At 40.5% G+C, this 27,943-nt stretch overlaps 3 protein-coding genes across 3 annotated transcripts; 1 reads left to right on the top strand and 2 right to left on the bottom strand.

Moving 5' to 3' along the window:
- Positions 1-10,353: 10,353 nt before the first annotated feature.
- Positions 10,354-13,407, bottom strand: LOC134228108 (eukaryotic translation initiation factor 3 subunit D). The gene is made up of 4 exons (XM_062709893.1): positions 13,192-13,407; positions 12,966-13,085; positions 12,362-12,509; positions 10,354-12,122 (listed from the first exon to the last, which is right to left on the bottom strand). The coding sequence occupies exons 1-4, from the start codon at positions 13,271-13,273 to the stop codon at positions 10,583-10,585; spliced, it is 1,890 nt and encodes a 629-aa protein (XP_062565877.1). The 5' UTR covers positions 13,274-13,407; the 3' UTR covers positions 10,354-10,582.
- Positions 13,408-23,325: 9,918 nt separating this feature from the next.
- Positions 23,326-24,708, top strand: LOC134228092 (formylglycine-generating enzyme). The gene has a single exon (XM_062709875.1). The coding sequence runs from the start codon at positions 23,509-23,511 to the stop codon at positions 24,577-24,579; it is 1,071 nt and encodes a 356-aa protein (XP_062565859.1). The 5' UTR covers positions 23,326-23,508; the 3' UTR covers positions 24,580-24,708.
- On the bottom strand, positions 24,707-25,978 carry LOC134228099 (uncharacterized). The gene is made up of 2 exons (XM_062709886.1): positions 25,782-25,978; positions 24,707-25,705 (listed from the first exon to the last, which is right to left on the bottom strand). Exons 1-2 carry the CDS (start codon positions 25,807-25,809, stop codon positions 24,732-24,734), a joined length of 1,002 nt encoding a protein of 333 aa, XP_062565870.1. The 5' UTR covers positions 25,810-25,978; the 3' UTR covers positions 24,707-24,731.
- Between the last annotated feature and the right edge of the window lie 1,965 nt (positions 25,979-27,943).

The raw sequence follows: 27,943 nt of genomic DNA, 5'->3' as shown, positions 1-27,943 counted from the left end.
ATTCACCGTTGCTTTGATCAGTCTGGTAAGCTTCCCAGGGAAGCTGTTCTCGTCCATAATTTTCCATAGCTCTACGCGGTCTATATTGTCGTATGCCGGCTTGAAATAAATGAACAGATTGTGCGTTGGGACCTGGTATTCACGACATTTTTGAAGGATTTCCTTAGCTGTTGGATGGCATCCTTAACATCCCTCAAGGTGGGGGCTGGTTGGCTTCCATCATCCGCTGAACTGACGTAGCCATCTTCTCCGCTGTCTTGACTTTCACTGCCTTTACTCTCAGCGCCATTCAAATGTTCCTCGTAGTGCTGCTTCCACCTTTCGATCACCACACGTTCGTCCGTCAAGATGCTCCCATCCTTATACCTGCACATTTAGGCTCACGGCACGAAGCCTTTGCAGGATGCGTTGAGCTTCTGATAGAACTTGCGTGTTTCTTGAGAACGGCACAGCTGTTCCATCTCGTTAATGGAACTTTAACTGTATTCCAGCAGTCCTCAAGAAGGGCCCCATCGAGCTCACCCTCTTCCGGCAACGCTGCCTCCAGAAGCTGCGCGTATGCAGTGGCGACGATAGGTTGCTTCAGTCGCTCTATTTCGTACTGCGGCGGTCCTCGGTACTGAACATTGTTGATGACGGATAGTTTTGGGTGCAGTTTAACCATCACCAGATAGTGGTCAGATTCGATGTTAGCGCCACGATATGTCCTGACGTCGATAATGTCGGAGAAGTGCCGTCCATCAATCAGAACGTGGTCGATTTGTGATTCTATCTGGAGTGATGATCTCCAGGTGTACCGATACGGAAGGCTGTGTTAGAAGTAGGTGCTGCGATTGGCCATATTCTTGGAGGCGGCGAAATCAATTAGTCGTAGGCCGTTTTCGTTCGTCAGCCGGTGAGCGCTGAACTTTCCAATAGTCGGTCTAAACTCCTCCTCTTGGCCAACCTGAGCGTTCAAATCTCCTATGATGATTTTGACGTCGTGGTTTAAATAGCCGTCGTACTCACGTTCCAGCTGCACGTAGAATGCGTCCTTATCATTATCAGTGCTTCCGGAGTGTAGGCTATGGACGTTGATTATGCTGAAGTTGAAGAACCGGCCTTTGATGCTGAACCTGCACATTCTTTCATTGATTGGCCACCACCCGATCACGCGCCTTTGCATATCGCATATTGCATATCACTATGAAAGCTGTTCCCAGCTCGTGTGTTGCCGCAGCTCTAGTAGATGGTATGATTACCTCTAAACGTTCGCAACATTGATCCCTTCCTACAAACCTCCTGCATCGCTACGCTGCCGAATCCACGCTTCTTGAGCACATCGTCGAATATGCGTAATAAATTTCCGGAGGACCATTCCTCCTTATTCCTGGTGGACCATGCTGCACAGTTTCATTTAGAGTCCCCCGCTGGCACTCGGACGATGATCAGCCGCACCTAACGTGGAGATCAGACCACATAACATATGTGTAACTCGGGTAGCAAAAGTTGTACCCTTATAACAGATTAAATGTGTTATACGGAACATCGAAACGTCAAAAGATATGGTATAACAGTATTGAATTAGCAAGGGGTCGCGTGATTTTTACTGTTTATCTGATTATTATTCACACCAAAATTAGTCAAATCTTATATATAAAAATGAAATGGTCTGTGTTCGTATCCGCATAACTCGAAAACGGCTGAATGGATTTTTTCATTTCTTCAGCAGAAACATTCGTTATAGTTTCCGACGGGTTTATATGATATTTCCTAACGGGATAATTACGAGTAAAGTTGAGCAAACCGTGAATAACTAAAATTAAGAATCGTATGGAAACTTTGCTTGGGTAGTCCATATTGCCATTTTCGTCTACTATGCAGGACAACGTCTGCCGGGTCGACTAGTATGGAATAAAATTGAATAGTACTAAACTCGTCTTATGACCGGTAAAGACAATCCACAAAAAAGATTAATAATTTTCTTATTGTTTTAAAGTTTTGTAACCCAATTCTTCCATATTGATGGTTTAAAGTGCTGATGTTGATGTAAATAATATCTCTGGATAATAAAAATTAAATCGTATCCGCATAACTCGAAACGGCTGGATGGATTTCCTTCATTCCTTCAGCAGATTCTTTGTCGTTTCCGACGGGCTCACATGATATATCCTCATGCGAAAATAATGAGATTCGTATGGAAATTTCGCATGGGCAGTTCACAACGCACACTTTTGCCTACTTTGCAGTAGAACGTCTGCCGGGTCAACTAGTTGGTAAAAAAATTTACCGATCTTGAGGAAAGACAGCTCGTTTTGTATTCGTTGATCTTGATGTCACCGTTTACCGGGCACTGTGAATCAGAAAAGTGAGCAGCAATGCAACTCTAAACAGTAAACCATTGCAAGCCGAATATACATTGCACTTGTCACGAGTTCATGCGGACTTTATTGACATTTTTGGAGAAGGTTCGAGTAGCACGGGTTCATCTTAGTTAACGAGTTGACAGAAGAAAGCAATTGATGGAATTTTAGTTTGATGTAGGAAACTATCTTTTTGTTTATTTACAGTTCTAGCAATTACTGCTAGAACTGTCTTGTTTGTGCACTGGTACGTATCACATCGATATTGTTCGCTCTGTGAAGCAAGTCAATAACATCTCTTTTTCTCTACCTACGCTCACAACTATTGTGCGGCAAATGCCGGTCCCCAACGATGATAGTCTGCCCGTGCGGCGGATAAGAAAATACAACGAGGCAAATTCCGGTCCGTTTTTGATAATCGCAGAATCAAGAAACGGTGCCAACATTGTTGCTACTAAAATAGGAAAATGCTAATCCAAAAGTTCGGAAGCGATTATATCCGATCTATTCCGATGTCAAAGAAGAAGCTAAAATCTTGATGCGCTCAGCTCGGGCCGCCAACCTACTGGTGGAAACAGAGCAAGAAAACGTAAAATTCTCGATCCCGCAACGTTTAGTGGAGTGCCTCGGTGTGGCTTACATCGAGCCCGAAGTGGATACGGAGGAATTAACAACGGCTGTTGCATTCGATAAAGCTAAAATGTACCAAACAGAAAATCCACCGATAGTTGAGTGTCGTCCCATAACCAAAAAAACGAATGATGGCTCAATCAAATCGTTGTATACTGTCATATTTACATTCGATGGTCTAGTGCCTTACGTGTACCAAACTCGTCAATGTGGTAACTGGGACACGACAAGAAGAATTGTAAAAGTGCTATACGCTGCCCCAACTGTCTGGAAGGAAATAATGATCCCGAACATCAATGTATGCAGGAAAATCCCCAGTGTGTCAATTGTCAGGGTGCTCATAAAGCAAATGATCACAGAAGATGTCAAAAAATCATCACAAAGAAGAAGCAAGATGCTGAACGCCAACACTCTCATTCTCAAGGATATATTGACTGGTTCTGTTCCGTGATACAGGAAGAATCCGGAACTACTATTCATCAAGAAAACAATCAGCGTACTCAATCTATGGAATGTGCATCAATAACCGTCTCTCTAGAATCTGCATCGTCAATCGTCTCACCTTCTTTGAATAATTCCGTCACGACTGCTCCTGCACCGAAACGCCGTTTGAATGACACCGACTGGCACGATGAGCTTCCCCAACTCGAGGTAAACATTTCGGAAGGGGTATGCAAATCTATTCAGTCCGGTATGGTCTCAAATGAGGTAGTGGATGTAATGGCCGAAGTCCTGGAGGTCGCTCCTGGAGATGTGGAATCAAGAATCAAAATTCGTGATCTCGTTCTTGACAGAATTTCCGAGATGGTCAATAATCACGTAAAGCAGTATCTCAATACGTTACGCTTATGATAATAATCCACGCTAGTGGATACAATGGATGTTGAATCAATACGATGTTTGCAATGGAATTGCCGAGGTTTGCTCAGCAAACGCTCGGTGCTGATTGACCTTATTAACGAACTCCAATCTAGTATCGTCTTCTTAAGTGAGACTCATCTCGATCGAACTACGTATCTAAACATCCCGCATTATGTAACATTTCGTAAAGATCATCGTAGAAACTCAATGGGCGTTGCACTTGCGATTCGGAAAGAATTGAACCCTTCGGCCTTTCAACTGAATACTCACGTTGATATCCAGCATATTTCCTGTCAAGTTCGAACTAGTGTCGGCGTTATAACGATTGTATCCATCTACATACACCCTCAAGCGAACGTATCGGAGAACAATTTTATTCAATTTTTCCGTTCGATACCAAAACCCTACGTCGTTGGTGGAGATTTTAACGCCAAGCATCAGATGTGGGGGAATCATAGTGAAAATCAACGTGGTCGTTACTTATATGAAGCTCTGGATTCGGAAAATCTCATCGTTCTTAATAATGGTGAATCAACACGTTTCGACCAAAATCATTCATGGAGTGCTATCGATCTCACTATAACTTCACCAGAAGTAAGTCTGCTGTTCGGCTGGAAAGTTCTCGACAATCCTGCAGGAAGTGACCATTTTCCTATCGTGTTCGGGTTACTAGACACAACAATCCAACAAACTCAGACAATTTTAAATTGGAAGAAAATAAAATGGGAAACATATACTAGCAAAATAGCTAATGACTTGGAAGCTTTCGAACAAACTGGAGAGACGTTGGACTATGTCGGATTTTTGGGATGGTATGGAATGCTCTCGTACATTCCGCACCTAATCCTCCATTAAGATCTGGAAATACGAAGATTCCGCCACCGTACCTGGACGAAGAACTCACCTCAGCCAAACAGGAATCCAGAGCGGCATTCAAAACATGGAAACGAGTGTTAACATACGAAGCTTACAGAAGCCTACAGGAAATCTGAAAACCAATTTAGAGAAATGATAAAGGAGAAGAAAACATTGAGCTGGAAAGTGTTTTGTGATGGTCTCGATAGCTCTACCTCAATCAACACACTTTGGAAAATGGCACGTCGCTACAAAGGTCGAACTGCTTCAGGAGTCGTCAAAGTATCTCCAATGCCGTTCTGGAGGGTTTACTGGATAAACTTGCCCCTTGCTGTTCTCGAAACATTCCCATTGAGTTTCCAGCATGCACTTGTGGAGATCATATTAGAGGCAATTACTTTTCTATGTGTGATCTACAAGCTGTTATTAAGACTGGAAAGGATACGGCACCTGGTGCTGATGGCGTTTCATATTCCGCCATTGCAAACCTTCCATCTATTGGAATGCAGACATTGCTTAGGATCTACAACCGAATTTTTGAGAACGGAGAGCTGCCTAGTGAGTGGAAGCTTTTTCAAATAATAGCCATACCAAAGCCGGGACAACAGATAAGCTCTGCCTCAACGATTCGTCCAATTGCTCTAGCGTCTTGTTTCCGTAAGACATATGAAGCAATGATTAAAGAAAAGTTAGAATGGTATATCGAAAATAAACAACTTTTTCCATTCGAGATGTGCGGATTTCGAAAAGGGAAAAGCACGATTGACGCTGTCAGCATTATTATCGAGGAATCTTATCGGGCATTTCAAAGACGTGAACATGTTCTTCTGTGCAGTATCGATATTAAAAGTGCTTATGATAATGTGGATATCAACTGTTTAGTTGCAGAAATGAGAGTAATGGGCATTGATATGTGCATGATCAGGGCAGTGTATTGGCTCTTCCAAGAAAGAATAATTGTGATCAAAACTAATGACAAGCAGGAAATTATCCGTAATCCGTGGAAAGGACTCCCTCAAGGATCTCCGTTGAGTCCTATTTGCTTCAATATTCTAGTAACCAGAATGATGAAGAATATTCCTCGACGTATCATTCGAGTGGGGTATGCTGATGACTTCACCATAGCTGTTTGTGGTAATCTTCTGGAAGAAACGAGTGAAGTCTTGCAAGCCGGTTTAAATTGTTTGGTAGAAGACATCTCTAACATTGGCCTTGAACTATCATCGACGAAATGCCACGTCATGGTTATTTCGAAGGTTAAATTCGACGAAGTTCCAATAATTCGCATCGATGAACAAATATTACCAGTTGTGGAATCTGTGAAGCTACTTGGAATACAGCTAACATCAAACCTGTCGTGGTCACGCCATGTAAACTATGTGAAACAACGCTCGCTTCCGTATGTTAATTTTCTAAGAAGTATAGCTGGACAATATTGGGGAGCGCACCCCCGAACCATGCTCCAAATATACAAATCATGTGTCCGCCCAATTCTCGAATATGGTGGAGTTCTTTTGGAACGGATACCGAGAAAAGACGCTTTGACTCTAGATCGGATTCAGTACTCGTGTATTCGTATTTGCCTCGGGTCTACTAAAACGACTCATACAGGTTCATTGGAAGTGATGGCCGGATTAACACCTCTGGGTATTCGGAGAGACACAGCTAGATTACGGTTTGTCAACAGGAGGTTGGGCTTAGAATCCTGGCTTAGAAGATGTAATCCTCGATACACCTCGATATTTTCGCAACCTATTTCCTGTTTGCAAGATTTCTTCCACTGTAATCATAGCCTTCCAAACCTACCTTGCTTTCTTTTCGACCCAGTAGTGAGGAAAAAGCAACTCTCCATCAATCTTCGAATGCAGTCGATCATGAAACAACCTGGAGAGCTGTCCGCAAACGAATTAGTAGTGAGAGAAATAAGGAGATCCTTTGGTGAAGCCCATGTATGTGCGACCGATGGATCTAAGGGTTCAAATGGAACAGGATACGCAGTTGTGAATAACTTCTTGGCGCCCCGTATTTGTGTGAGACTACCGCAAAGCATATCTGTGTACATGGCAGAGCTTCTCGCAATACTGAGTGCAGTGCGTCTCATCAAAAATTCCGCTAGGGGAAAGTACGTTGTGATGACAGACAGCATGAGTGTCTTGAAAGGTCTTCAATCGAGAGACATTAATTCATCAACTCCAAAGGCCTGGTTCGAAATTAAGGAAACAGTACACTTAACGGAGTCCGAGGGTTTTGACATCACATTCTTCTGGGTTCCTTCCCACAGTGGCATTGTCATGAATGAAGAAGCAGACGAACTGGCAAAAGAAGCGTGCATTAGCGGAGCGGAACAACAACATCAGCTGACTCATCTAGATATTAGCTTCCCGGCGAAGCAAAAAGGACTGCGTATATGGCAGGATAACTGGTCCGAAGGAACAAAAGGTCGTTTCTGCAATAGTATTCTGCGCACTGTCTCTCAGCAACCCTGGTTCATGGACGATCCGTTCAATCGAAGACAGGTAGTCATTCTGTGTAAACTTATCAGCAACCACTCCCGCCTCCCGGCTCATCTCACACGTAACAGGATTATAGACGACGACACGTGCTCTTGTGGCGAAGCGCGTGGTGATCCAGGTCATGTGTTATTCGAGTGTGTCAGATTTGTAAATCAGAGACATAAACTATGGGCAATTCTAACTAGAAAACATGTAATACCAGATCTGAAAACTATACTTAAGGAAAAAGACATTGACATTCTTACTACTTTAACAAATTTTGTAATTGAATGTAATATTGATATGTAGTAGGTTGTAGCTAACACTTGGCAGGCTATGTGTATATAAGTAAAGCCAAATAAAACCACAAAAAAAAAAAAAAAATAAACTCATTTACGGAGTAGCAACTACGAAAAAAAAAAAATTACTGCTAGAATATCAAGATGGAGATATAGGAAACGACACAGCGTATGAGGCAGAAACGGTAACAATATGACTACCAAGCCCACTAGACACAGAACAAGACGCACATAGTAAAGAAACTTTTTGTTATTGAGCTCAAACCTTTCTTTCTGCATAACCATGAGAAAAATGTCAAATAAAAGAATCGTTGCCTCAAATAGTTAACATGGACCATTAAAATTATTAGAGTCAAACCTCCATGAGTCGATGTTCTATGACTCGATGACGGAACATGGAAGCAAATTATGCCATATGAAAACAATATTTTCTGGGTTACTGTGATGGTCCCTCCAAAGAGCTTTCCAAGGATTTTATATTCCACATCTCGATATTTCCATGAATCGACTGTTCCTTTCAAGACCGACTCATGAAGGTCAGTTACAATCATTATAAAATGATATGATTTTAAAAAAATTAATTATTAACATAATTATACGAATACACTTTTGAAACTCTGTAATTAACTATGAAATATTTTGAACATAAAACTTCGATTTATCATACTACAGTAACACCACAGATAACAGATATTGAAGCTAGAACAAATTTTATTGAAAATCCTGTGTAAACTTTTGAATTGATATACGTTGGCCCACTACTGCCATCTACTCAACTGATTGCGGCAGTACATAAGGATGCAGCTGATTAACAACCGTCGAACGCAGCCAATGCGTTTGACAGCCGCATTTGGGCTGCGTTTTCAATAACAATGATCCTTGCGCCATCTCCAATCGATTGCCAAACGCGGTCCCAATTTAAAATACATTTGAATTAACGGTTGCGGATGTTTACACACGTATCGGATGCCAGCCTCAATATCTGTTATCTGTGGTAACACCAAACTTTTGAATGAAGTATTACAATATTGGTTCACAATATCAGTGTTTTGCTGTTTGAACAATAAACGTAATCAATGTTTCCCCTTATCGGTACAAATTTGGAAACGTTATTACCAGAATATTATCAAGCAATTTGTCAAGTTATTCAAACTAATCTAATGCATAGTAAAAGCGTATTAAGTAAATTAGTGTTTAAACAGCTTTTCAATTCTCAAAATGATCAGAAACATCGTTAATATAGTTCATTGTTATTCCAAACTAAAAACGTCTCCCGTTGCCGTCCCGCGAGTTTGTTTTCGCATACTTGGTTAATGATTTAGGTTAGAGGATTTACATATATTCAACATTGCAGTCTATACGGTATAAAAGTATTAACAAGAATGGCATCTAGTCAATAATAAAACTTTAGTTTTGAAAACTGTTTAGTTTTTTACTCATTTCATTTCGCAACTCATTTTTGCAACTTGAAAACCAACATTGGTGTATCCCTCGCCATCCTTTTGAAAAAACCTAAAACTGCATATTTACAGATTAGTTTCTAATGTAGTACAGTTTTAAGGTGATTATAGAATGAAGCCAGAAATCGGCCATTTTGAAAACCACGTGCTTTTCCAATATTTTTTTCAAGAGCACGAGATGACAGAACCATAACGCGTATGGGGCTGAAATAATGGTAGATCGTTGGCTTAGTTATGCTGAACAATCATAATTTGATTTTCGGCACTGTACGAAAACTGTTACGCCAGATTTGGGGTTTTGGAAATGTATGTAGATAAACGTGTGGTGAATTTGAAATTCACCACGGGCTTCATTCTATAATCACCTTAAACGACATCTTAATTACCACCTTTTGAAAAAAAACTTCAATTCTCTTCAATTCATACACAAACATATTGAACCAGTTTTAGGATCATTTCTTTTCGATACTAGTAATCGGTAGAAAAAAGATATTGTTATAAAATCGCCTGAAAATAGCTGTTTTAGATAAAGAAAATGTCGATATTGATTTTATATGTTGTCCATTGTTGTCAAAAGCGCAGAAGATATTTATTTTTGGATATTATCTCCCATTTCTCGATAATGTTTAAAATATATGCATGCTAAAACTGAATTACTCCACACATCGGTTGCCTATCCTGACCTTTGTACTCTTTGAAACAAAGTGTTCTAATTTTCTGATCATATGGTATTTGTTTACATTTGAGAATGACAGAACGATGTTCCCGACGCTCGTTATAACAGTTTTGGCCCACCGAAAGGGGGTCAACTTTTTGATAGGGATTTTGTTCGAAGATCCACTTATGTTATGTGATCAGACGCTGTTGTGAGCCGATCCTGACATGGAGAACAGACGCTCAGTAAGATTTGCACCTCCGGAGAGGAGCAAACCCCCGCCACGAGGAGGTAGGGATAGGAGTTGCTGGGTATGAGGCTAAGGAGCTCGAGATGGGTTCTTTTTTATTCCTTTAGGTACGCGAATTACCAATGGTACGCTTTATCCAGCATTTGCCGTGCCCACCACGCATACATAAAACCATCATTAATTGAAAATTTAAGCCATTTTAGACTAGGATTGTATGAAAATCAGCGAATCCCTTATAATTAATAATTATTTCCGGGGTGTATGTGGTAGAATCGAGTGATTATGTGACCATTCATCACATCGTGGACAGAACCTCATGTTATCCAGTTTGTTCGACAATCTACTGCTTCAAATTAAGAATTTTCGATCGAATGATAAGCTGTAAGTATAATTTACTTGGCAATATGGTATTCACGTTTGATTCAAACGTAACGTACTCCAGTGTATGAGGCATTTCGGTACATGCTACCTACAACCTACAAGATGTTCGGATCCAAATTACCAGTCCATTGTTTTTTGGTGCCCTTCCAACAGCGGTTTGCACCCGTTGCCGGTAGAACTTTTTTAATTTCTTTGTAGTATTTGATCATTCCCTTTAGTTTGCGCAAGATGTACATTACAACTGAAAATGATTTCTAAATTTTATGTTGATTAATCAAGAAAAGGCTAATGTTTACTCGGTTTAACTGGATAGAACTCTTCTTTACCATAAATAATGTGTAGTGAATTAAAATGATCTTACTTTTGTGCTGCCACTGCGGCAGATGTCTTAATAGCAGTTGCTGGAATAATGGCTTCCGTAGAAGTAGGGGCTGTTTCCGTGACAGCCTGTACAGTTGGAGTAGTCGTTGCAGCAACAGTCGCAGCAGCAGTCGATGTTGCGGCAGCGGCAGCTGCAGCAGCAGCAGCAACAGCTGCTGCTGCTGCGACGGCAGCCGCTTTCGCTTCTGTCGTCGTAGTAATCGATGGCCCATAGGCATACGTTTGGAATGCCTCACCGTCGTCACCTTCCTCTTCTTCGCCATCCGACTCGAACGTATTGTCGGGAATATCGTACAACCGGATCATTGGTTTGTTCGGGTCCTTCATGATCAAATATTTGCCATCCTTTTGCTTCATGCATATGTCAATGATGCAGCGCAGAATACCCCAGGCGTTGTCCATGCTCAGATTGATCTGGTTGGCGAATTCTTGTGGCTTGAATTGCTGCGTGCCAAGAATAACGTGACGCGATGAATCTCGCACGTGGGCACGAGATACATATCCGAACTTGATTTGATCGGATCCAGCCAGGAGAGCTTGCACAGTCCACTTAGCCAATTTGCAGGAATTGTTTCGCAGTTCGTTCGCCAATACGGCACCACGCTGGGTGTCCAGCTTCTGACGCCATTCGACACCGTTGGCCACCTTGGAGTCCCACTCGTTCAGGGCCTTTATCGTCAAAAACTGCGTGTCTGCTTGAGGCGTTAGCAGAACAGCATCGTGCTCGCAACGGGCTACCAGCTCAATACCATTATTCAAGTCCCATTTTCGGTATCGGTAAGCAACGCTGGCGACTTCACCGTCTTCATCATCGCCAATGAATGGATTCTGTTGGTCAAATTTGAACTTGGGTTCCTTCTCACCACTCTTCAATACCTGTTGGCTGAAATTGTGGTTAATGAAGGTGGCTTCAATGGCCAAATTCCGAGGGGAGTTCAAAGAGTTTCCATCTTCATTCGGGGGTTCAATAGCGGTTTCGTTTACGGTTAACAAATCGAACTCGGTGTTGTCTCGCTTGTCCATGAAAAGTTTGTCGCCTATCTTCTCAATGACAATATCCCACGAGTAGTTGGACCTTGTGCAGCACATAATTGTAGCCAAAATTGCATCGGTTGCATAGACGTTTCCGTGACTCTTCGACAGCAGACGAATGACAGGGTCATCGGTGGTGGTAACTGTGTGGAAGATTCTATCCACACGCTGCAGTGGCTTTTCGTTCTTGACATTGACACGATCGTAAGTCTTATCGTAATATTCCAGCGTGCCGCAAGTGGTAATATCTTCGCCCTTTTCGACATTCGGAAGCGATAGTTTGCTCAACCGGGGGAAGTCCATCTCTTCCACCGTAACCCAATCCGGACGGACAGCGACAGATGCGTCGCGAATTTTCGGCGGCGGACGGGCACCCCATTTACGGGTCGTGCCTCTGCGCTGATCGCGTCCCTTGTTGGCATTCTTGGACAGCGTTGTCATTCCACCGGCCTGTACACCTCCTCGGCCACCACGTCCGCGTCCACTACAAAAAAAAGTCAATTGAATAAATTATTAATTAGTAAAAACAAATAACTGATGACTTCTGACCGTCATCCACAAAACACAATCCGCTAAATGGATTGTTTTTTTACACTCAATTGTGTTGGTATTATTGAGTGTTCAAACAGAGCTACAGTTTTTTAACTACGTTCAGAACACGTAATTTAAAATAACTTTGAGCTGCATTTCATCGAGGGTATTAAAAACAATCTGTTTACTTACCGCTGGTTTCTCATATTGCCACGGAAGCGACCGCGTTGATGGGGCTGCTTTTGAATCCTAGCACTGTCCACCAAATGGAATGTCGTCTCGTCCTCTTCATGGTAGTACGCGTATTGGTTACCACCTCCAAACTGCGATGCATATTTATCTGAGAATGAAATAAATATTCACGGTCATATTTGCTTTAGTGCTATTAATGATAATGTTTTAATTCTTCATGTCCCTCAAAATAACCTGATTACAAATTTTAAATAAAACTGTATAGCCAAAGAATATAATAAATTTACATAATTTTATCTCATATAAGACAGTTATAGACAAGAGGAATACATGATGTATTCATCTTAATGGTAGATCCATTAGCTTTTCTATGTAAAGTTTCTTCAAAACTTCCTGACCTGACAAAAGATTCAACCACCTGGTTTACGTTTCTCTAATAAACAATTAGAAACTGTTTTTTACAAATAAAATATAAAAACAAGTTTTAAGGAAAATTCATTATTTTGAACTCGTAATACAAACAAGATTCTAATATTTTTGTGCTACACCCTAATATTACACTCCCTTTGAGGTTATCTTTTCCTCGCAAAATTTGAATACTCACTGGGATACTTCTTATCGGTCTGGGCCGTGCCGGTCCAGTCGGAAATCTTGCCCAAACGGTCGCTCTTGCTGAACGGCTGGTACGGAATGTCCTTAAACGCATCCGGAAGTTCACAGGGACCTGCAAAAGTGGTACGTCGGTAAATCACTTTCACACCGCGCACGACCAAACACCACAGAAAAAGAAGCAGAAGCCACTGCTGCTGCTTTGGTGCATAGCTACTCACCCCATCCTTCTTCGTTAAATTGCAGCTGTGGGGCATCGAAAATTGCCGAATCCGGCGTACATGCGATGGTCTCACTCATCATCAACAGGATAGACCGCGTAGGGACTTTTCCGCAGAATTTAAACCGTTTTATCTGGTATTTTACGCGACCAGACTTCAAGAAAATAACTCTCTAACGTGGCTGAAACTCGGTGAAAGAATGACTTGACAGCTGTCAAAGGTAAATGTTTGCACTGAAAAAAATCACTGAAGATTTGAGTAGGGATCCTACATTCAGAGATATGCGAAAGCGGCCATCTTGAGCCAATCGAGCATTGAGAGCTGCCAAAATCTGAGCCAAATGAACATTGTTATTGTTGCGGATTGAAAGGTATTGTGATTGTAATGAAAAAGATTTTACGAAAAGTTTTGTCGAATAAACAATTTGTTTTATATTGGCAGGTTGAAGTAGTCTAGCTTATGCATGGTACTTTGTTCATTTGTATTGCACTTTTATTTTAGTGATAATGCACTGTTGGACGTTAGATAACGAAATCTGAAAAAGCCATTATACGCAAAGTCATGTTCGAGCTCCAACATTTTGCGCCACGGCAAGTGCTGGCAGCGTTTGTTTACGAAAGTAACAGCGTTGCTAAATCGTCTGGAAAAGTATTCGCACATCTCTTAATATAGGATCCCTAGATTTGAGCTTATGAGATGAATTTACACACAAAAAAAAATTAAGCAAATACTGAGACGATCCCCACCAGTGCGTAAATAAAGCCAAAATAGCAACCTCTATCATGACGCGAACTCGCACCGGTCGTTGGTAAACGGGTTTGGGAAATGTAAACGCAACCTACGGTGAATAGCGAGTTGGCAAATTTGGCGACCCGCTCCAACCGTTGCCAAACCATCACACGGAAATATAGAGTAACGCATAAATAATAAATGTGTCGTCTTCTTTAAAATTATTCGTTTACTCATCAGAAAAACCATTGTGATGGAGGTTAGTTTAGTTTGGATTTCAACTGATTCTCGCCGAAAGTGTAAGAAATAATTTTATAGGTTAGATATCTCGAAATCTGAAAATTTTATAATATTGTCGTCTTTTACAAAGTTGTTCGGGTGGTCAAAACCATCATGACGAAAACAAGTTTAATTTGAAATACAACCGCTTGGCGGCGCTAGTGAATAACCTTAAAGGTTAGATATTTCGATAGTTGAAATCTTAAGAATATTGCCGTCTTCTACAAAGTTGTTCGGATGATTAAAACCATCATGACGAAAGCAAGTTTAGTTAATAATACAACCGCTTGGCGGCGCTAGTGTATTGGAAATAACCTGATAGGTCAGGTATCTCAAAATATGTAATTTTTAGAATATTGCCGCCTTCTACAAAGTTGTTCGGGTGGTCAAAACCATTATGACCTATGCAGGTTTAGATTAAGATATAACCGCTTGGTGGCGCTAGTGTATAAGAAATTACCTCGGAAATTACCTGCTAGGTTAGATATTTCGAAAACTGAATTTTTAGAATATTGCCGTATTCCACAAAGTTGTTCGGGTGGTGAAAACCGTCATGATGCAAGCAAGTATAGTTTTAAACACAATCGCTTAGCGGCGCTAGTGTATAAGAAATAAACTGATAGGTTAAATATCTCAAAATCTGGAATTTTCAGAATATTGCCGTATTGTACAAAGTTACTTGCCATAAGACGAGTTCGTACAATTCCATTTAATTCCACCACTTGGTTGTACCTTTGACAGATACTTATTTCGACTTCTACAGTAAGGCCATTCTCAGTGTCTCGTACTTGACTCGATTCAACTCAACTCGAGCGCCAACGAGTATTGCGGTTTCAAACTAAACTTCTGGTTTTGACTACCCTTTTAAATCTTATATAACATAACCAACCTAACAGATAATTCGGATAACTTTGTAGAAGATGGCCACTTTCTAACTCTAACGGATTTAGAAATATTGAACCTAACAGGTTATTTCTCATACACTAGCGCCACTATGCGTATGAATTCCAAACTAAACTAGTCTCCATCATAAATGTTATGGCTACCCGAACAACTTTGTAGAAGACAAAATCTTGCTAAGTCTTATAGATCTCGAGATATCCACCTCACTTAATTATTGCATATAAGCTAGCACCACCTAGCAGATGTGTGTCTAGCTAATCTGATAATCACAAAATGCATTACGCACATACTTATATTACAAAAGTTGGAGCGCGTTCTGAAAGATTTGAAAATAAATAATATTTTTTTCCTGATTTTATTTATTTCCGTGTTTGCCTCAATAGCAACCGGATATTCACCACCGGTGCGAAGCATGATTGCACTTCAACAACCTTGATAGAAACAACCGGTGCGAGAACAAGTGCATAAATAAAATATGAACGCATTTCGTTCCTATACTAGACACTCATTTGGATACACATCGGTGGGGATCGTCTGAGGACGTGCATCAAATGAACCAGTGGGAGTAGGGTAAAGTGCCCAATAGTGAACCCCAAACCATTAGTGGACCCTCCACCCATTTTCGCATTATGTATTTGTTGTGATGTTAATCACGTTAATCATAGTAAGCCGTTAATTAATGCCAACAATGACAAATAATAAATTCAATTCATTTTGTTATCAACCACCATACGAGCAAGTCGTACTATCATCTTGTGAATCTCTGGAAGTTTACGTAAATCAAATCATATCGACTGCACATCAACTCAACGGAATAGGTTTTGCAATCAGCGAAGAATGGATTGGAACCCTGTTGTTGGCTGGTTTACCTGACGATTATCGTCCAATGATCATGGCGCTGGAGAACTCGGGCATAGCCATCACTGGCGACATTATCAAAACGAAACTTCTTCAAGAGGTGCGTATTTTGTCAAGTGAATCGGCGTTCGCTACGAATAAAAGATATGGTAACCCCGGTAAGCAAATAAAGAAACCGGATCCACCTAAAGGACCAAAGTGTCGAAAATGTGCGAAGTATGGTCATATAGCTAAAGATTGCCGAAGTTTGAAAAGGAGAACGCATTCTGTGCCGTATTGTCTACTTTCGGGCTGATGGAAGATGAAGTATGGTTTTTCGACTCCGGTGCTAGCGTACATATGACGCGAAACAGTAACCTGTTGACAAACGCAAAGCCTTCAAGTGGTACTGTAGTAGCAGCGAACGGAGGTACTATGCAAATAGCAGCAACTGGATCAATATTACTGAAGCCTAGATGTAGTGACGACGAGATTCCTGTTCGCGAAGTTCAGTACTTGCCGGATCTATCAGCGAATCTATTGTCGGTCAACCAGATTGTGAAAAAGGGCCACTCTGTCATCTTCAACAATGAAGGATGCAAGGTGATAAATCAAGACGGCGACATCATAGCCACTGGTAGTCATCAACATGATCTGTTCAAGCTAGAAGAACGAAAACAATCTAAGAATTGCGTTATGGTATGCTCATCAGCAGCAAGCTTGAAAGTCTGGCATCAACGTTTGGGACATCTCAATATTAATGGCGTGCGTAGCCTGGCCAATGGATTGGTGACCGGAGTCAATATTGTTGGAGGTAATATGACGGACTGCAAGGTATGCCCAATGGGCAAGCATAGTCGACATCCTTTCTGCGAGCAAGGTTCTCGTGCTGATGGGATACTTGATCTAGTTCATTCTGACATTTGTGGGCCAATGGAGGTCAAGTCGCTAGGAGGAAGCCGCTACTACATTGTTTTCATCGATGACAAGTCGCGTAGAATGTGGACGTATTTTTGAAAACGAAATCGAAAGCTTAGGTCATTCACACTTCGCGGGATTTCCACGCTATGGCGGAACGACAATCTGGAAGAAAGTTGAAGATACTCAGAACAGACAACGGAAAAGAATACGTCAACGCTGGTTGCAAGAACTATTTGAAGCGCCACGGAATCATTCATCAGACGACAAATGCTTATACTCCGGAGCAAAATGGTATGGAGGAACGTGCAAACAGGTCGATCGTGGAACGTGCTTGGTGCATGTTGCACATGGCAAATGTATCCAAAGCATTTTGGGCAGAAGCTGTGGCCACGGCAGTGTACTTGTTAAATCGTTCTCCAACTAAAGGTCACAATGTTACACCTCAAGAAGCATGGACGGGTAGGAAGCTGAATCTGTCAATGGTTTTCGTTCCGAAGCAAAAGCGCAAAAAGTGGGATGCCAAGTCTGAAGAATGCATCTTGACTGGTTTCGACGAAGAATCAAAGGGATATAGATTGTACAATCTGCAGTCCAAGAAAATCGTAATAAGTCGAGAAGTAAATTTCATTAACGAAGGCGTTGATGCTGCTGTCCCAATTCATGAAACTTCAAACCGGAAAACGATTATTCTCCTAGAGCACGAGGAAGCGATTTCTTTAACTCCGCAAGAATGTATTCAAAATGAAGCAGTATTAAGCGATGACGAGGATGACGAGTTCTTTACCGACGTTAATGATGAAACTTCCGATGACACGTTCGATGAGGATAGTGCTGATATTGCTAATGACACTGTAGTAGACATGACCCCTGTGCTCCCACCGCGACAATTCTCATATCCACCTAGGTCACAGGTGTCGAGGCGCAGCGGTCGGGAGCACAAACTCCCAGGCAAGTACAACGATTTTATAGTTCCACCAAAAGGTCTTCCCAGTTGCATTCCTTCTCAGAATCAAACTGACTGTCACAGCCAAAATAATTGTTCATCCACGGAATCGCAGAGCAATGATCAACCCGATGTTGCAGAAACATTCCAACAAGAGACCTGCAGTTCACAAGCGTTTATGGAACTTTTGAGCCAGGGTGAGTTTAGTGGAATCGCAGCACCCAAGTTAGACGATAGAAGTTCAACAGTTGATGATCCATACACTCATCAAGATGCACTGTCACGGAACGATTCCGAACGCTGGAAGAAAGCAATGCAAGAGGAATACCAGGCGTTACTGGATAACAATACATGGTCACTGACAAATCTCCCTGAAGGAAGGAAGGCTATAAAATGTAAATGGGTTTACAAAACAAAACTTGATGCTGCCGGGAACATCGATCGCTATAAGGCAAGACTCGTTATCAAAGGCTACTCTCAGCGAAACGGGGGGTGGACTACGATGAAACCTATTCGCCAGTGGTTCGTCACAGTTCGCTTCGGTATTTATTCGCGCTCGCTGCTAAGCATAATCTTCTGGTCGATCAAATGGATGCTGTCACGGCTTTTCTGCAAGGTGATCTGGAAGAAGAAATATATATGGAGCAGCCTCCGTGTTTTGAGCAACCTGGAAAGCGACCGTTAGTATGCCGATTGAAGAAAGCTTTATATGGGTTAAAGCAGTCAAGCCGCGTATGGAATGCAAAACTAGATGCAGCACTCAAGAAGTTAGGCTTGAAGGCATCAAATTACGATCCATGCTTATATTACAAGATCTGCAACGGCAAGATTCTGTTTGTTGCAATTTATGTAGATGATCTAATGTTGTTTTCCAACGACGAAGACATAAAAAATGAAGTAAAGGTAAAGCTGAGCAGTATGTTTCGCATGAAGGATCTTGGACCAGCGAAAAGTAGTTTGGGGATCCGGATTACGCAAACCGAAGATGGTATAACACTAGATCAAGAAGTCTATATTGAATCGATTTTAGTCCGTTTCAACATGCAAGATTCAAAAGCCACTACAACACCAATGAACACTACTATCAAGCTAACCAAAGAAATGTCACCGAAGAATGTGGAAGAAGCTAAACAAATGGCAACGGTACCGTATCAAGAGGCAGTTGGGTGCCTAATGTACCTTGCCCAGTGCACACGACCTGATATCCTGTTTGCTGTAAACCAATTGAGCAGATACAATACAAATCCTGGATCTAATCATTGGCAGGCAGTGAAACACTTGATGCGCTATCTGAGAGGAACTTCAAAAATGAAACTTCAATATTCAGCATCAGGAAACAAAAAGATCATTGGTTTTTCTGACGCAGACTGGGCCGCTGACACAGATGACCGGAAATCAACTAGTGGATATATATTTCTGCTACAAGGCGGTGCGATATCTTGGTCTTGTAAAAGGCAGTCAACCGTAGCATTATCTACTTGCGAAGCAGAATATATGGCGTTGTCTGCAGCGGTACAGGAAGCATCATGGTGGCAAGGACTCCTATCACAGTTCGGCCCAAATCAGTCAATAGATTTGTTTTGTGATAATCAAAGCACTATATCTATTGCAAAAAATGGCGGGTACACTCCAAGGACAAAGCACATCGACATTCGGCACCATTATATTCGTGATGCTCTGGATCGAAAGATAGTAAATATCAACTATGTTAGCACTGATGAACAGGTGGCAGATGGACTGACAAAAGCTCTACAACGAATCAAACTGGATCGAAATCGACAAGCTATGGGAGTTTCCCAATAATCGTCTTAAGGAGGAGTGTTGTGATGTTAATCATGTTAATCATAGTAAGCCGTACATTAATGCCAACAATGACAAATAATAAATTCAATTCATTCTTTTATCAACCACCATACGAGCAAGTCGTTTAATTGCACTGCTCTAATAGTATTATTGTGGATTTACTCGATATCAAGATTTTCCCGATTACTTTTACGGCTACTCAGAGTAAGCGCAAAAATCGAGGGGAACGGCAATGTTAATCTATCTTCTCTATCTTCTATATAATGAAAATGAAATGGTCTGTGTTCGTATCCGCATAACTAGAAAACGACTGGATGGATTATTTCTCCATTCCTTCAGCAAATATGTACGTTATCGTTTCCGACGGGTTTATATGATATTTTCTCATGCGAAAATCACGAGTATGGTTGAATAAATCGTGAAACATTAAAATAAAGATTCGTACGGGTATTTTGCATCGCGCATTTTCGTCTACTATGCAGGACAACGTCTGCCGGGTCGAAACGTCCCCGGAACATAAAAATCAAATGAAGTGTCGACTATACGGAAGCAATTTCCTATTATGGACCCCCAGGGGGTCTACTATAGGGCGAATTCAGTCAGACTTTAAAATGTTAATTTCAACTAATAACGTCGAGTATTTGCGTGTTTCATGTATGTATCGTGAAGAGGAGATGCAGGAGCTTGATATTAGATATCACGTAAAATTAATATTCTGAATATTTCCACTCCTTACGTCAGGAAGAGCCAAATTTCGCTACTAGGGGGTCCACTCAAATCTGAGTAACCGAACAAGCGAAAAAAATCTGAGTAACTAGTACCCAGCTATTTTCGCTCCAGAAAATTATTATTGTTATTAAATTATAAAAAATGTTAGAAAAAATAATTTCCCACAATCACTTGCCGGCTGTGCCGACAATGCTTCGCCGCCATTAATTTGACCATACTTACCTTTTTCTTGCTGCATTCAGCGAAATCACCTAGCATTTACTCCCGCATACGCCATGTTGTTATATCCAAAAATGTTTAAGTCCCCGGCGAGGTCCCCGGTTACCCAAATTTCGGGTTCGTCTGACTCAGATCCATTTTGTTGACATACTCAGATTATACATAGAACTGCTAATATTGAAAAACGAGCAATGGGTAATGTTTTCAACATAACCGCGAGTAGACGTAGGACTTGTATAAACGTAACGTATTTACATTTAACTTTTAACTTTTGTATCTATAGAGTTTGATTATAGGTATTGATATTGGAAAGAGAACTTCCATGCTGTGTAGAATTATTTGCAATTTGTGTATTCAAAACTTCTGGAAATAAAACTAATAATTAAATACATAATAAGAATTGCTTTGTTAGAAAACTATTAAGCCCTTATTTACTCAAGCAAGTGTAGGGTATTCATAGATCTCTTATTGATGATAGTATTTGAAGTTAAACAATTCTATTTATAAAATTTTCAGACTTGGGCAAAATGTGCTATTTTGGGGGAACTGTCCCGTTTTCCAAACAAAGATGAAAAATGATGAAAAAAAAACGCAAAATAAGACACTAGTCAAGGAGCAGTGACCCTACTATAATAGAGGAGATACTGCTAATACATCAACGAAAAATTATTTAATGTTTTGATTCCAAACTCCATGTCTACGTCAAGTTTAATGATACAATTTCTCAGAAAATAAAAACAAAGTACAAGATAAAGTTTTTAATATTCTTCTGGGACGTTCTGGGAATTATTTTTGCGGACTTTTTTAAAACATTTACATGTACAGTATACCCCGCTGATCCGACAAATGTATGGCCGGACTATTCCGAATTAGCGAGATCCGGATTAACGAGTCGTCGGACTAACGAGGTTCGGATAAGCGGGGGGATACTGTAATTCAGCAAAATTTTCTAATCTAAAATGGATATTAACACTATTGCTGAACGTGCATCTTTAATTGCTAATACCTTCTGCAAATAAATGCAAATAAATTTTTATTTTCATCAGTGTAGTTGATTTTTTTTATATGAAATCAGAACTGGTGACTGCATGCTGTCGCTGTGTAGGTAAACACAGCGAACGAACGAACGAAACGAAAAATGCGCGAGCTAAAAGCACGTCAGTACGCGCTGCTGTCACAAATTGTAATTAGAAATGTCGTAAATTAATCGATTACTTCGATTAATCGATTAATCGTTGTAATAATCGATTAATTTTGAATCGATCATTACCTAACGATTAATCGATTCAATAATCGAGAGAGATCGAGAGTAATCGATTTATTACTAATCGAATAATCAGGATTTTACGACATCATAAGGATGTCACAAATTAATTGATTACTTCGATTAATCGATTCATCGTTGTAATAATCGATTAATTTTGAATCGATTACTATCCAACGATCAATCGATTCAATAATCGACAGGAATCGAGAATAATCGATTAGTTGCTAATCGATTAATCGGGATTTTACGACATCTCTAATTGTAATGACTCGCACGCGGCAGGCACTGCTTCTTTTATACACAAAGAAAATCTTCCGACGGACCCGAAGGCCTGTGACATATCGCATTCTGATGTCCGTGTTAAGGCCACCTTACACCTCGGGAATTTGGTCCGCGGATTTTTTCCCCATGCATTTTTGCATATGCGATGTTTTCGGGATTTGGGCACGGAAAATCAAAATCCCGGCCCCATTGAAAATGCACGGGGACCAAAATCCGGCGGAAAATTTTCCCGAGGTGTAAAGTAGCCTTTAGGAATGCACGGGATTGGTTACATATGAAATTTTTGCTGGCTTTGACAAGAATTGAAATTTTCAATAGCTTATCGTTAATAATCTTAAGTTTCAGTGAAATAAGCAAAATGCTGGAGAGTGTCCAAGTCGATTGATATATTGTCGATGCAGATAAAATCAAGAACATGTATGACCTTGTCTCAACTACGTCGCTCGACTGAACTGGTCGCTGGCGACCCTTTTCAGTGAGTGCTTCAGCGACGCAGGCAGATTCAATGCATCGCTACAGCACCAAACTGGAAAGCGCTCACTGGTTGAGCGACGCGACGTTCCAGCGATGACCTGCATAGACAATATAAATCTTCAAAATCCATCGAAAGATAAAGGCGCTAGTAACGTTCAAAATCTTCCCTTGCAACGTAACGCTCTCGATTTCCAAAAATCTAAATGACACCCAGTATAGTAAAGAAAGACGTAAGTCCAACGTCAAAAATTCGGGTACAAACTAGAAATACTAGAATAAGAGATCGGCGAAGACGCCATCTTGTTTCCAATCGAACCGTCAAAAGCGGTTCCAATTCGACTTGTTTACTTTTTGCTTCCATAAGAAGCAAGCAAAAAGTTCAAGTGCTGCCAGTGTTATTTTCACGATTTCATGCATTTTCATACGTTGCCATTTCTACAGTTTTTCACTCCGCCGGTCTCTGGTTATAGGGTTGCTAGTACAAACGACCCAGCCACTGAGTTGTTTCAGGTTAGCGTGTAAGATGATGAGGACGTGCACCGAATGAACACAATGACGTTTGAGCGGTGCTGTTTTGTAAAAATAAACTGTTTTGGAGTAACTCCTGAAGAACTCAAGACAAAATTTTCAAAACGACTTATCTGCTTTTGTAAACAAAGATTCAATCGACGATTTGACGAATCTGATAGTTCTCCCACGCAAAACAACACCACCAATAGGTAGGCGAAGGTTTCCGCTACCTGTTGATGGTGTTGGTTTGCGTGGGAGAGCTATCAGATTCGTCAAATCGTCGTTTGAATCTTTGTTTACAAAAGCAGATAAGTCGTTTTGAAAATTTTGTCAGTTACTGTTCTGGTTTTGTTGTATACAAATTTGCTTGTTCGTAATTATTTTTTTGTAATACCAAATATTCTACATTTAATTTTGTACTATGTGTGACTCACTGCGGTTCTGCAGCATTGGAATGAAGGGACAATTAATTCTTATATTGGTCTTGTGCTCTGCGAGCTCAGTCGTTTCCGATTGTGGTTGCAACAAACTGAAGCGAACCATACCAGACGATCAGAAACCATCAGACATCGTAATCTTCCCCGATAAAAAGCACCATAAGAACCATCATAACGACGACGATTTGTTGGACCTGATAAGGCATACGAAAATAATCGAGGGAATGAGTTTGATCCCAGGAGGGAAATATTTCATAGGAACCAACGAACCATTTTTCATCAGCGATCACGAGGGACCGGAAAAGGAGATAGAAATTAAAGCATTTTATCTGGATCGATACGAGGTTTCAAATCTAGAATTCGAAGAGTTTGTTAAGAAAACGGAATACATAACAGACGCGGAACAATTCGGAGATAGTTTTGTCTTCCAAACGTTTCTGAATGCGAAAGTTCGAGAGAAGTACAAGGACTACAGAGTGGCTGCTGCATTGTGGTGGTACAAAATAACCGGAGCAAGTTGGCGTTATCCGGAGGGTGACAAAAAAAGAGGAATCGAGACCAGAATGAACCATCCGGTGGTTCACGTGTCTTGGAATGATGCTGTGGCTTACTGTAAATGGCTGGGAAAGCGACTGCCAACCGAGGCCGAGTGGGAAGTGGCTTGTCGAGGCGGACGCCGAGGGAAATTATTCCCGTGGGGGAATAAACTGATGCCGAAAAACGAACATTACATGAATATCTGGCAAGGGGAATTTCCAGATGGAAATAAAGTGGACGATGACTGTGAGGGAACTTGCCCTGTAGATAAGTTCAAACAGAACAACTATGATTTGTACAACATGGTTGGAAACGTGTGGGAATGGACGGCCGATTTGTGGGACGGGAAGGAAAATGTTAAACCACCAAATAGGGTTAAGAAAGGCGGGTCGTATCTATGTCACGAGTCATACTGCTACAGGTACAGGTGTGCAGCTAGATCGCAGAATACAGAGGACAGTTCAGCGGGAAATCTTGGCTTCCGATGTGCTGCGGATATCGAAGACGACCTCCAGTAGAACTCATGTTAAGTCAAATCATCAAAGGAAAAGAAAAGAATCTCGCTACCAGCTATAATATAATGACATGTCGTAGGAACATGTAGAGGACAGTTCTTTTCCGTTCCAAATACATAAATCTCCAACATACCTTTTGGTTTTATTACCACACCTCACATGTCGTTCAACCAGGACAAATCATCTTCTGCGGCAGCCGTATTTTCTCGTTTTGCTTTCTTCCGAAGCGGGTCGGGTTGCGCTTCTTCCTTGATCATCATTTGAATTGCATCATCAGCCGGAGTGGAATCCACAAAATCCATATCCAAAAGCGCTTCATCGCGCTTTCGTTTTTTTGACATTTTTCCTTCGGTCGGTGGTGTCAAATTCGGTTCCTTTTTGATTGTTTTCTCTAGAGTTACCTCTTCCTTCTGAAGATAAAATGCTTCGGAACGTTGTCGTGCCAGTGACAAAGCTTTTTTCACGTGTTTGGGCAATTTCTGCGTCCGCTTGTAATCAAACCCCAGTAGTGGATGTATGTCTCGGATATCCTCCGGGAATGGTATTTCCTGGTTGTCATCCAGTGCAGATATGTGCGTACCGCCTTTTATTGGTAGTGGACACACATCATCCATTTCCATGGCTTCGCGTATTTGAATGGTTCCCACCGGGACAAATGACTTGAACTCGGTGCCGGCCATGATTGTCACTGGTTTCTTGCTATCATTGTTTACTACAACCCCTTCCAACTGGTAGTTCTGTTTAGGCGAACTTATTTTTGTTACCGATCCTAACGAAAAGTTTTCAAATTTGGATCCCAGAAGAACTTTTTTAGCTTCTATTGATGAGGGGCACTTGATAATCCAGACCTCATCACTTGAGTCGCTTAGATCTATGTCCACGTTGTATTTTGGCTTACTGAGTCTGACGGAAGGAAACTTGTCCAGATACTTTTCCTTAGTGTTTTGCACCGACTTCGGTATGCTTGAAATGGAACTTGTATATGACTGATTTGGGACGTCTTCTGATCCAGAAGACGCGCTGTCGTCGTCATCATCGCTTTCGTGACTGCTATCTGGTTTTACTTTTTTTGGAGGTGTCTTCTGCGTAGAAGCAGCGAGAGGAGTCAGCTGTGTATCACTCTCGGTACCTGTGTAACCGAACAGACCAGAAACAGATCTTGAATGTAGATATTTTTGTTTCACATATTAAAACAATGACCTTACCTGATGAGGGTAACTCAACTTTAACCATAACTGATTAATATTTTTGTAAATAGCAACTATAACAGCAATTATTATAAATTACGAACAAAACAATCGTTCATATTATTTTAGCGACAAATTTCACTTAAAAAATCATTCAACAACGTGCTTGAGGTGTTGAATACACTTGAATGACAACAAATTCGTGCACGCACGATTTTTCGCAAAACAAAACACGGGGGGTCTTACAATTGCTATCAGAAAGTGACAAAAACATTAATCTAGTACCTCCCGTGACGAAAAAACAGTCCTGTTCAGGATCTGTCTCAGAATGGCAGCTAAATAAAATTTCCATTTAAAATTAGAAATTTTCCAGAAAAAATAGGATATTACCAAAAAAGAAATCAGGGAATGAGCAATAAATAAATATAAAATTTCCATAAATAATGCAAAATTTCCAAAAACAATTAGGAATTTTCCACAAAACAAAAATAAATAAGCACTTTTAAAAGCAACAACTGCACTTATAAACAGAGAATTTTTCATAAAAAAATCAAAATGTTCCACGGAAAAAATGTAAAATTTCTATAAATAAATCAATAGCAGCAATAAACAGTTACATAGTTTTTCACAAAATAAATATTTTTTTCCACAAAAAATTTAAAACTTTCCACGAAAAAAAAATAATAAAGAGCAATAAAAACTATGAAAATTTCCATAAAAATACGAGAAAGCAATAAAGCTGATAAAATTTTACATCAACCTTAAACGCTTTTAAAGAAGGGGTCATCTATGAAAAAAAAAACAAAATTTGATTGCTTTTTTATATTTCTTTATGGAAATTTTCTTATTTGTTTATTGCTCTTTATTGAACATTTTGTGAAAATTATGGAAAAAATATATTTATTTTGTGGAAAATTTTGTTATTTTTATTGCTAATATTGATTTATTTATGGAAATTTTGTATTTATTTCGGTCGAACATTTTATTTTTTATGGAAAATTTTTATTTTAAAATTGTAATGTTGCTTTTAAAAGTGCTTATTTATTTTTGTTTTGTGGAAAATTTTTAATTGTTTATGGAAATTTTGTTTTATTTGTGGAAATTTTAGATTTATTTATTGCTCATACCCTGATTTCTTTATAGGGCACTGCACGGAAACATTTCCTTCTCTTTCGTTCCTCATAAATTTTGACGTTTACTGGCCTTGTTGTTTTCTAATTTCTTTGCAGCGAGAAAGAGACAAAGCAGTCCGTGCAGTGCCCTATTGGCAATTTTCTATTTTCTTATGGGAATTTTCTAATTGTTTAGGGGAGTATTTATTTTAGTCTTCAGAATTGTCTGGAGAATTAAACTGAAATTAAACCTAAAAGTGACATTTCAATAATTATCAAATAACCCTGCTCGCAGAGCGAGATTACTTTTGACAGATATCGAATCATTTTGCATCGATGTCTTATTGGAATTGCTGGGTAGCACTAGAAATACTACAATAAGAGATCGGCGAAGACGCCATCTTGTTTCCAATCAAACCGTCAAAAGCGGTTCCAATTCGACTTGTTTACTTTTTGCATCCATAAGAAGCAAGCAAAAAGTTCAAGTGATGCCGGTATTATTTTCACTATATCATGCATTTTCATACGTTGCCATTTCGACAGTTTTTCACTCCGCCGGTCTCTGGTTATAGGGTGGCTAGGTTAGACGATCCCCACCAGTACGTAAATAAAGCCAAAATAGCAACCTCTATCATGACGCAAACTCGCATCGGCCGTTGGTAAACGGGTTTGGGAAATGTAAACGCAACCTTCGGTGAATAGCGAGTTGGCAAATTTGGCGACCCGCTCCAACCGTTGCCAAACCATCACACGGAAATATATTGTACGTGGATTTCCCTATTGGACCCGACCGTTCGAAGCAGTCGCTCCTTAAACGGTCGTTGAAATCGCCGTTTTAACCTTCACACCCGTCTTCATAGTAAAATCTGTCAAAACTGACAAGTCTGCCACGTGCTTTTTGCTGTTTCCCTTGGACTTCTCTTTCTTTTTCCGATGTTTTGACATCTGTTTTGATAGACAAGGAGCAAAAAACAAGGTAATCTACCAAACATTTATTGAGTTTGGCAAACCTTGCTGGAAAAACGAACGTTTGAAATAGGCAAGTGAACCGACCTTCGAATCCATTGG

The sequence above is a fragment of the Armigeres subalbatus genome, chromosome 1 (assembly GCF_024139115.2).
Source record: "Armigeres subalbatus isolate Guangzhou_Male chromosome 1, GZ_Asu_2, whole genome shotgun sequence".
In the NCBI taxonomy this organism is placed as follows: Eukaryota; Metazoa; Arthropoda; class Insecta; order Diptera; family Culicidae; genus Armigeres; species Armigeres subalbatus.
This window is presented reverse-complemented; position numbering and strand designations above follow the sequence as displayed.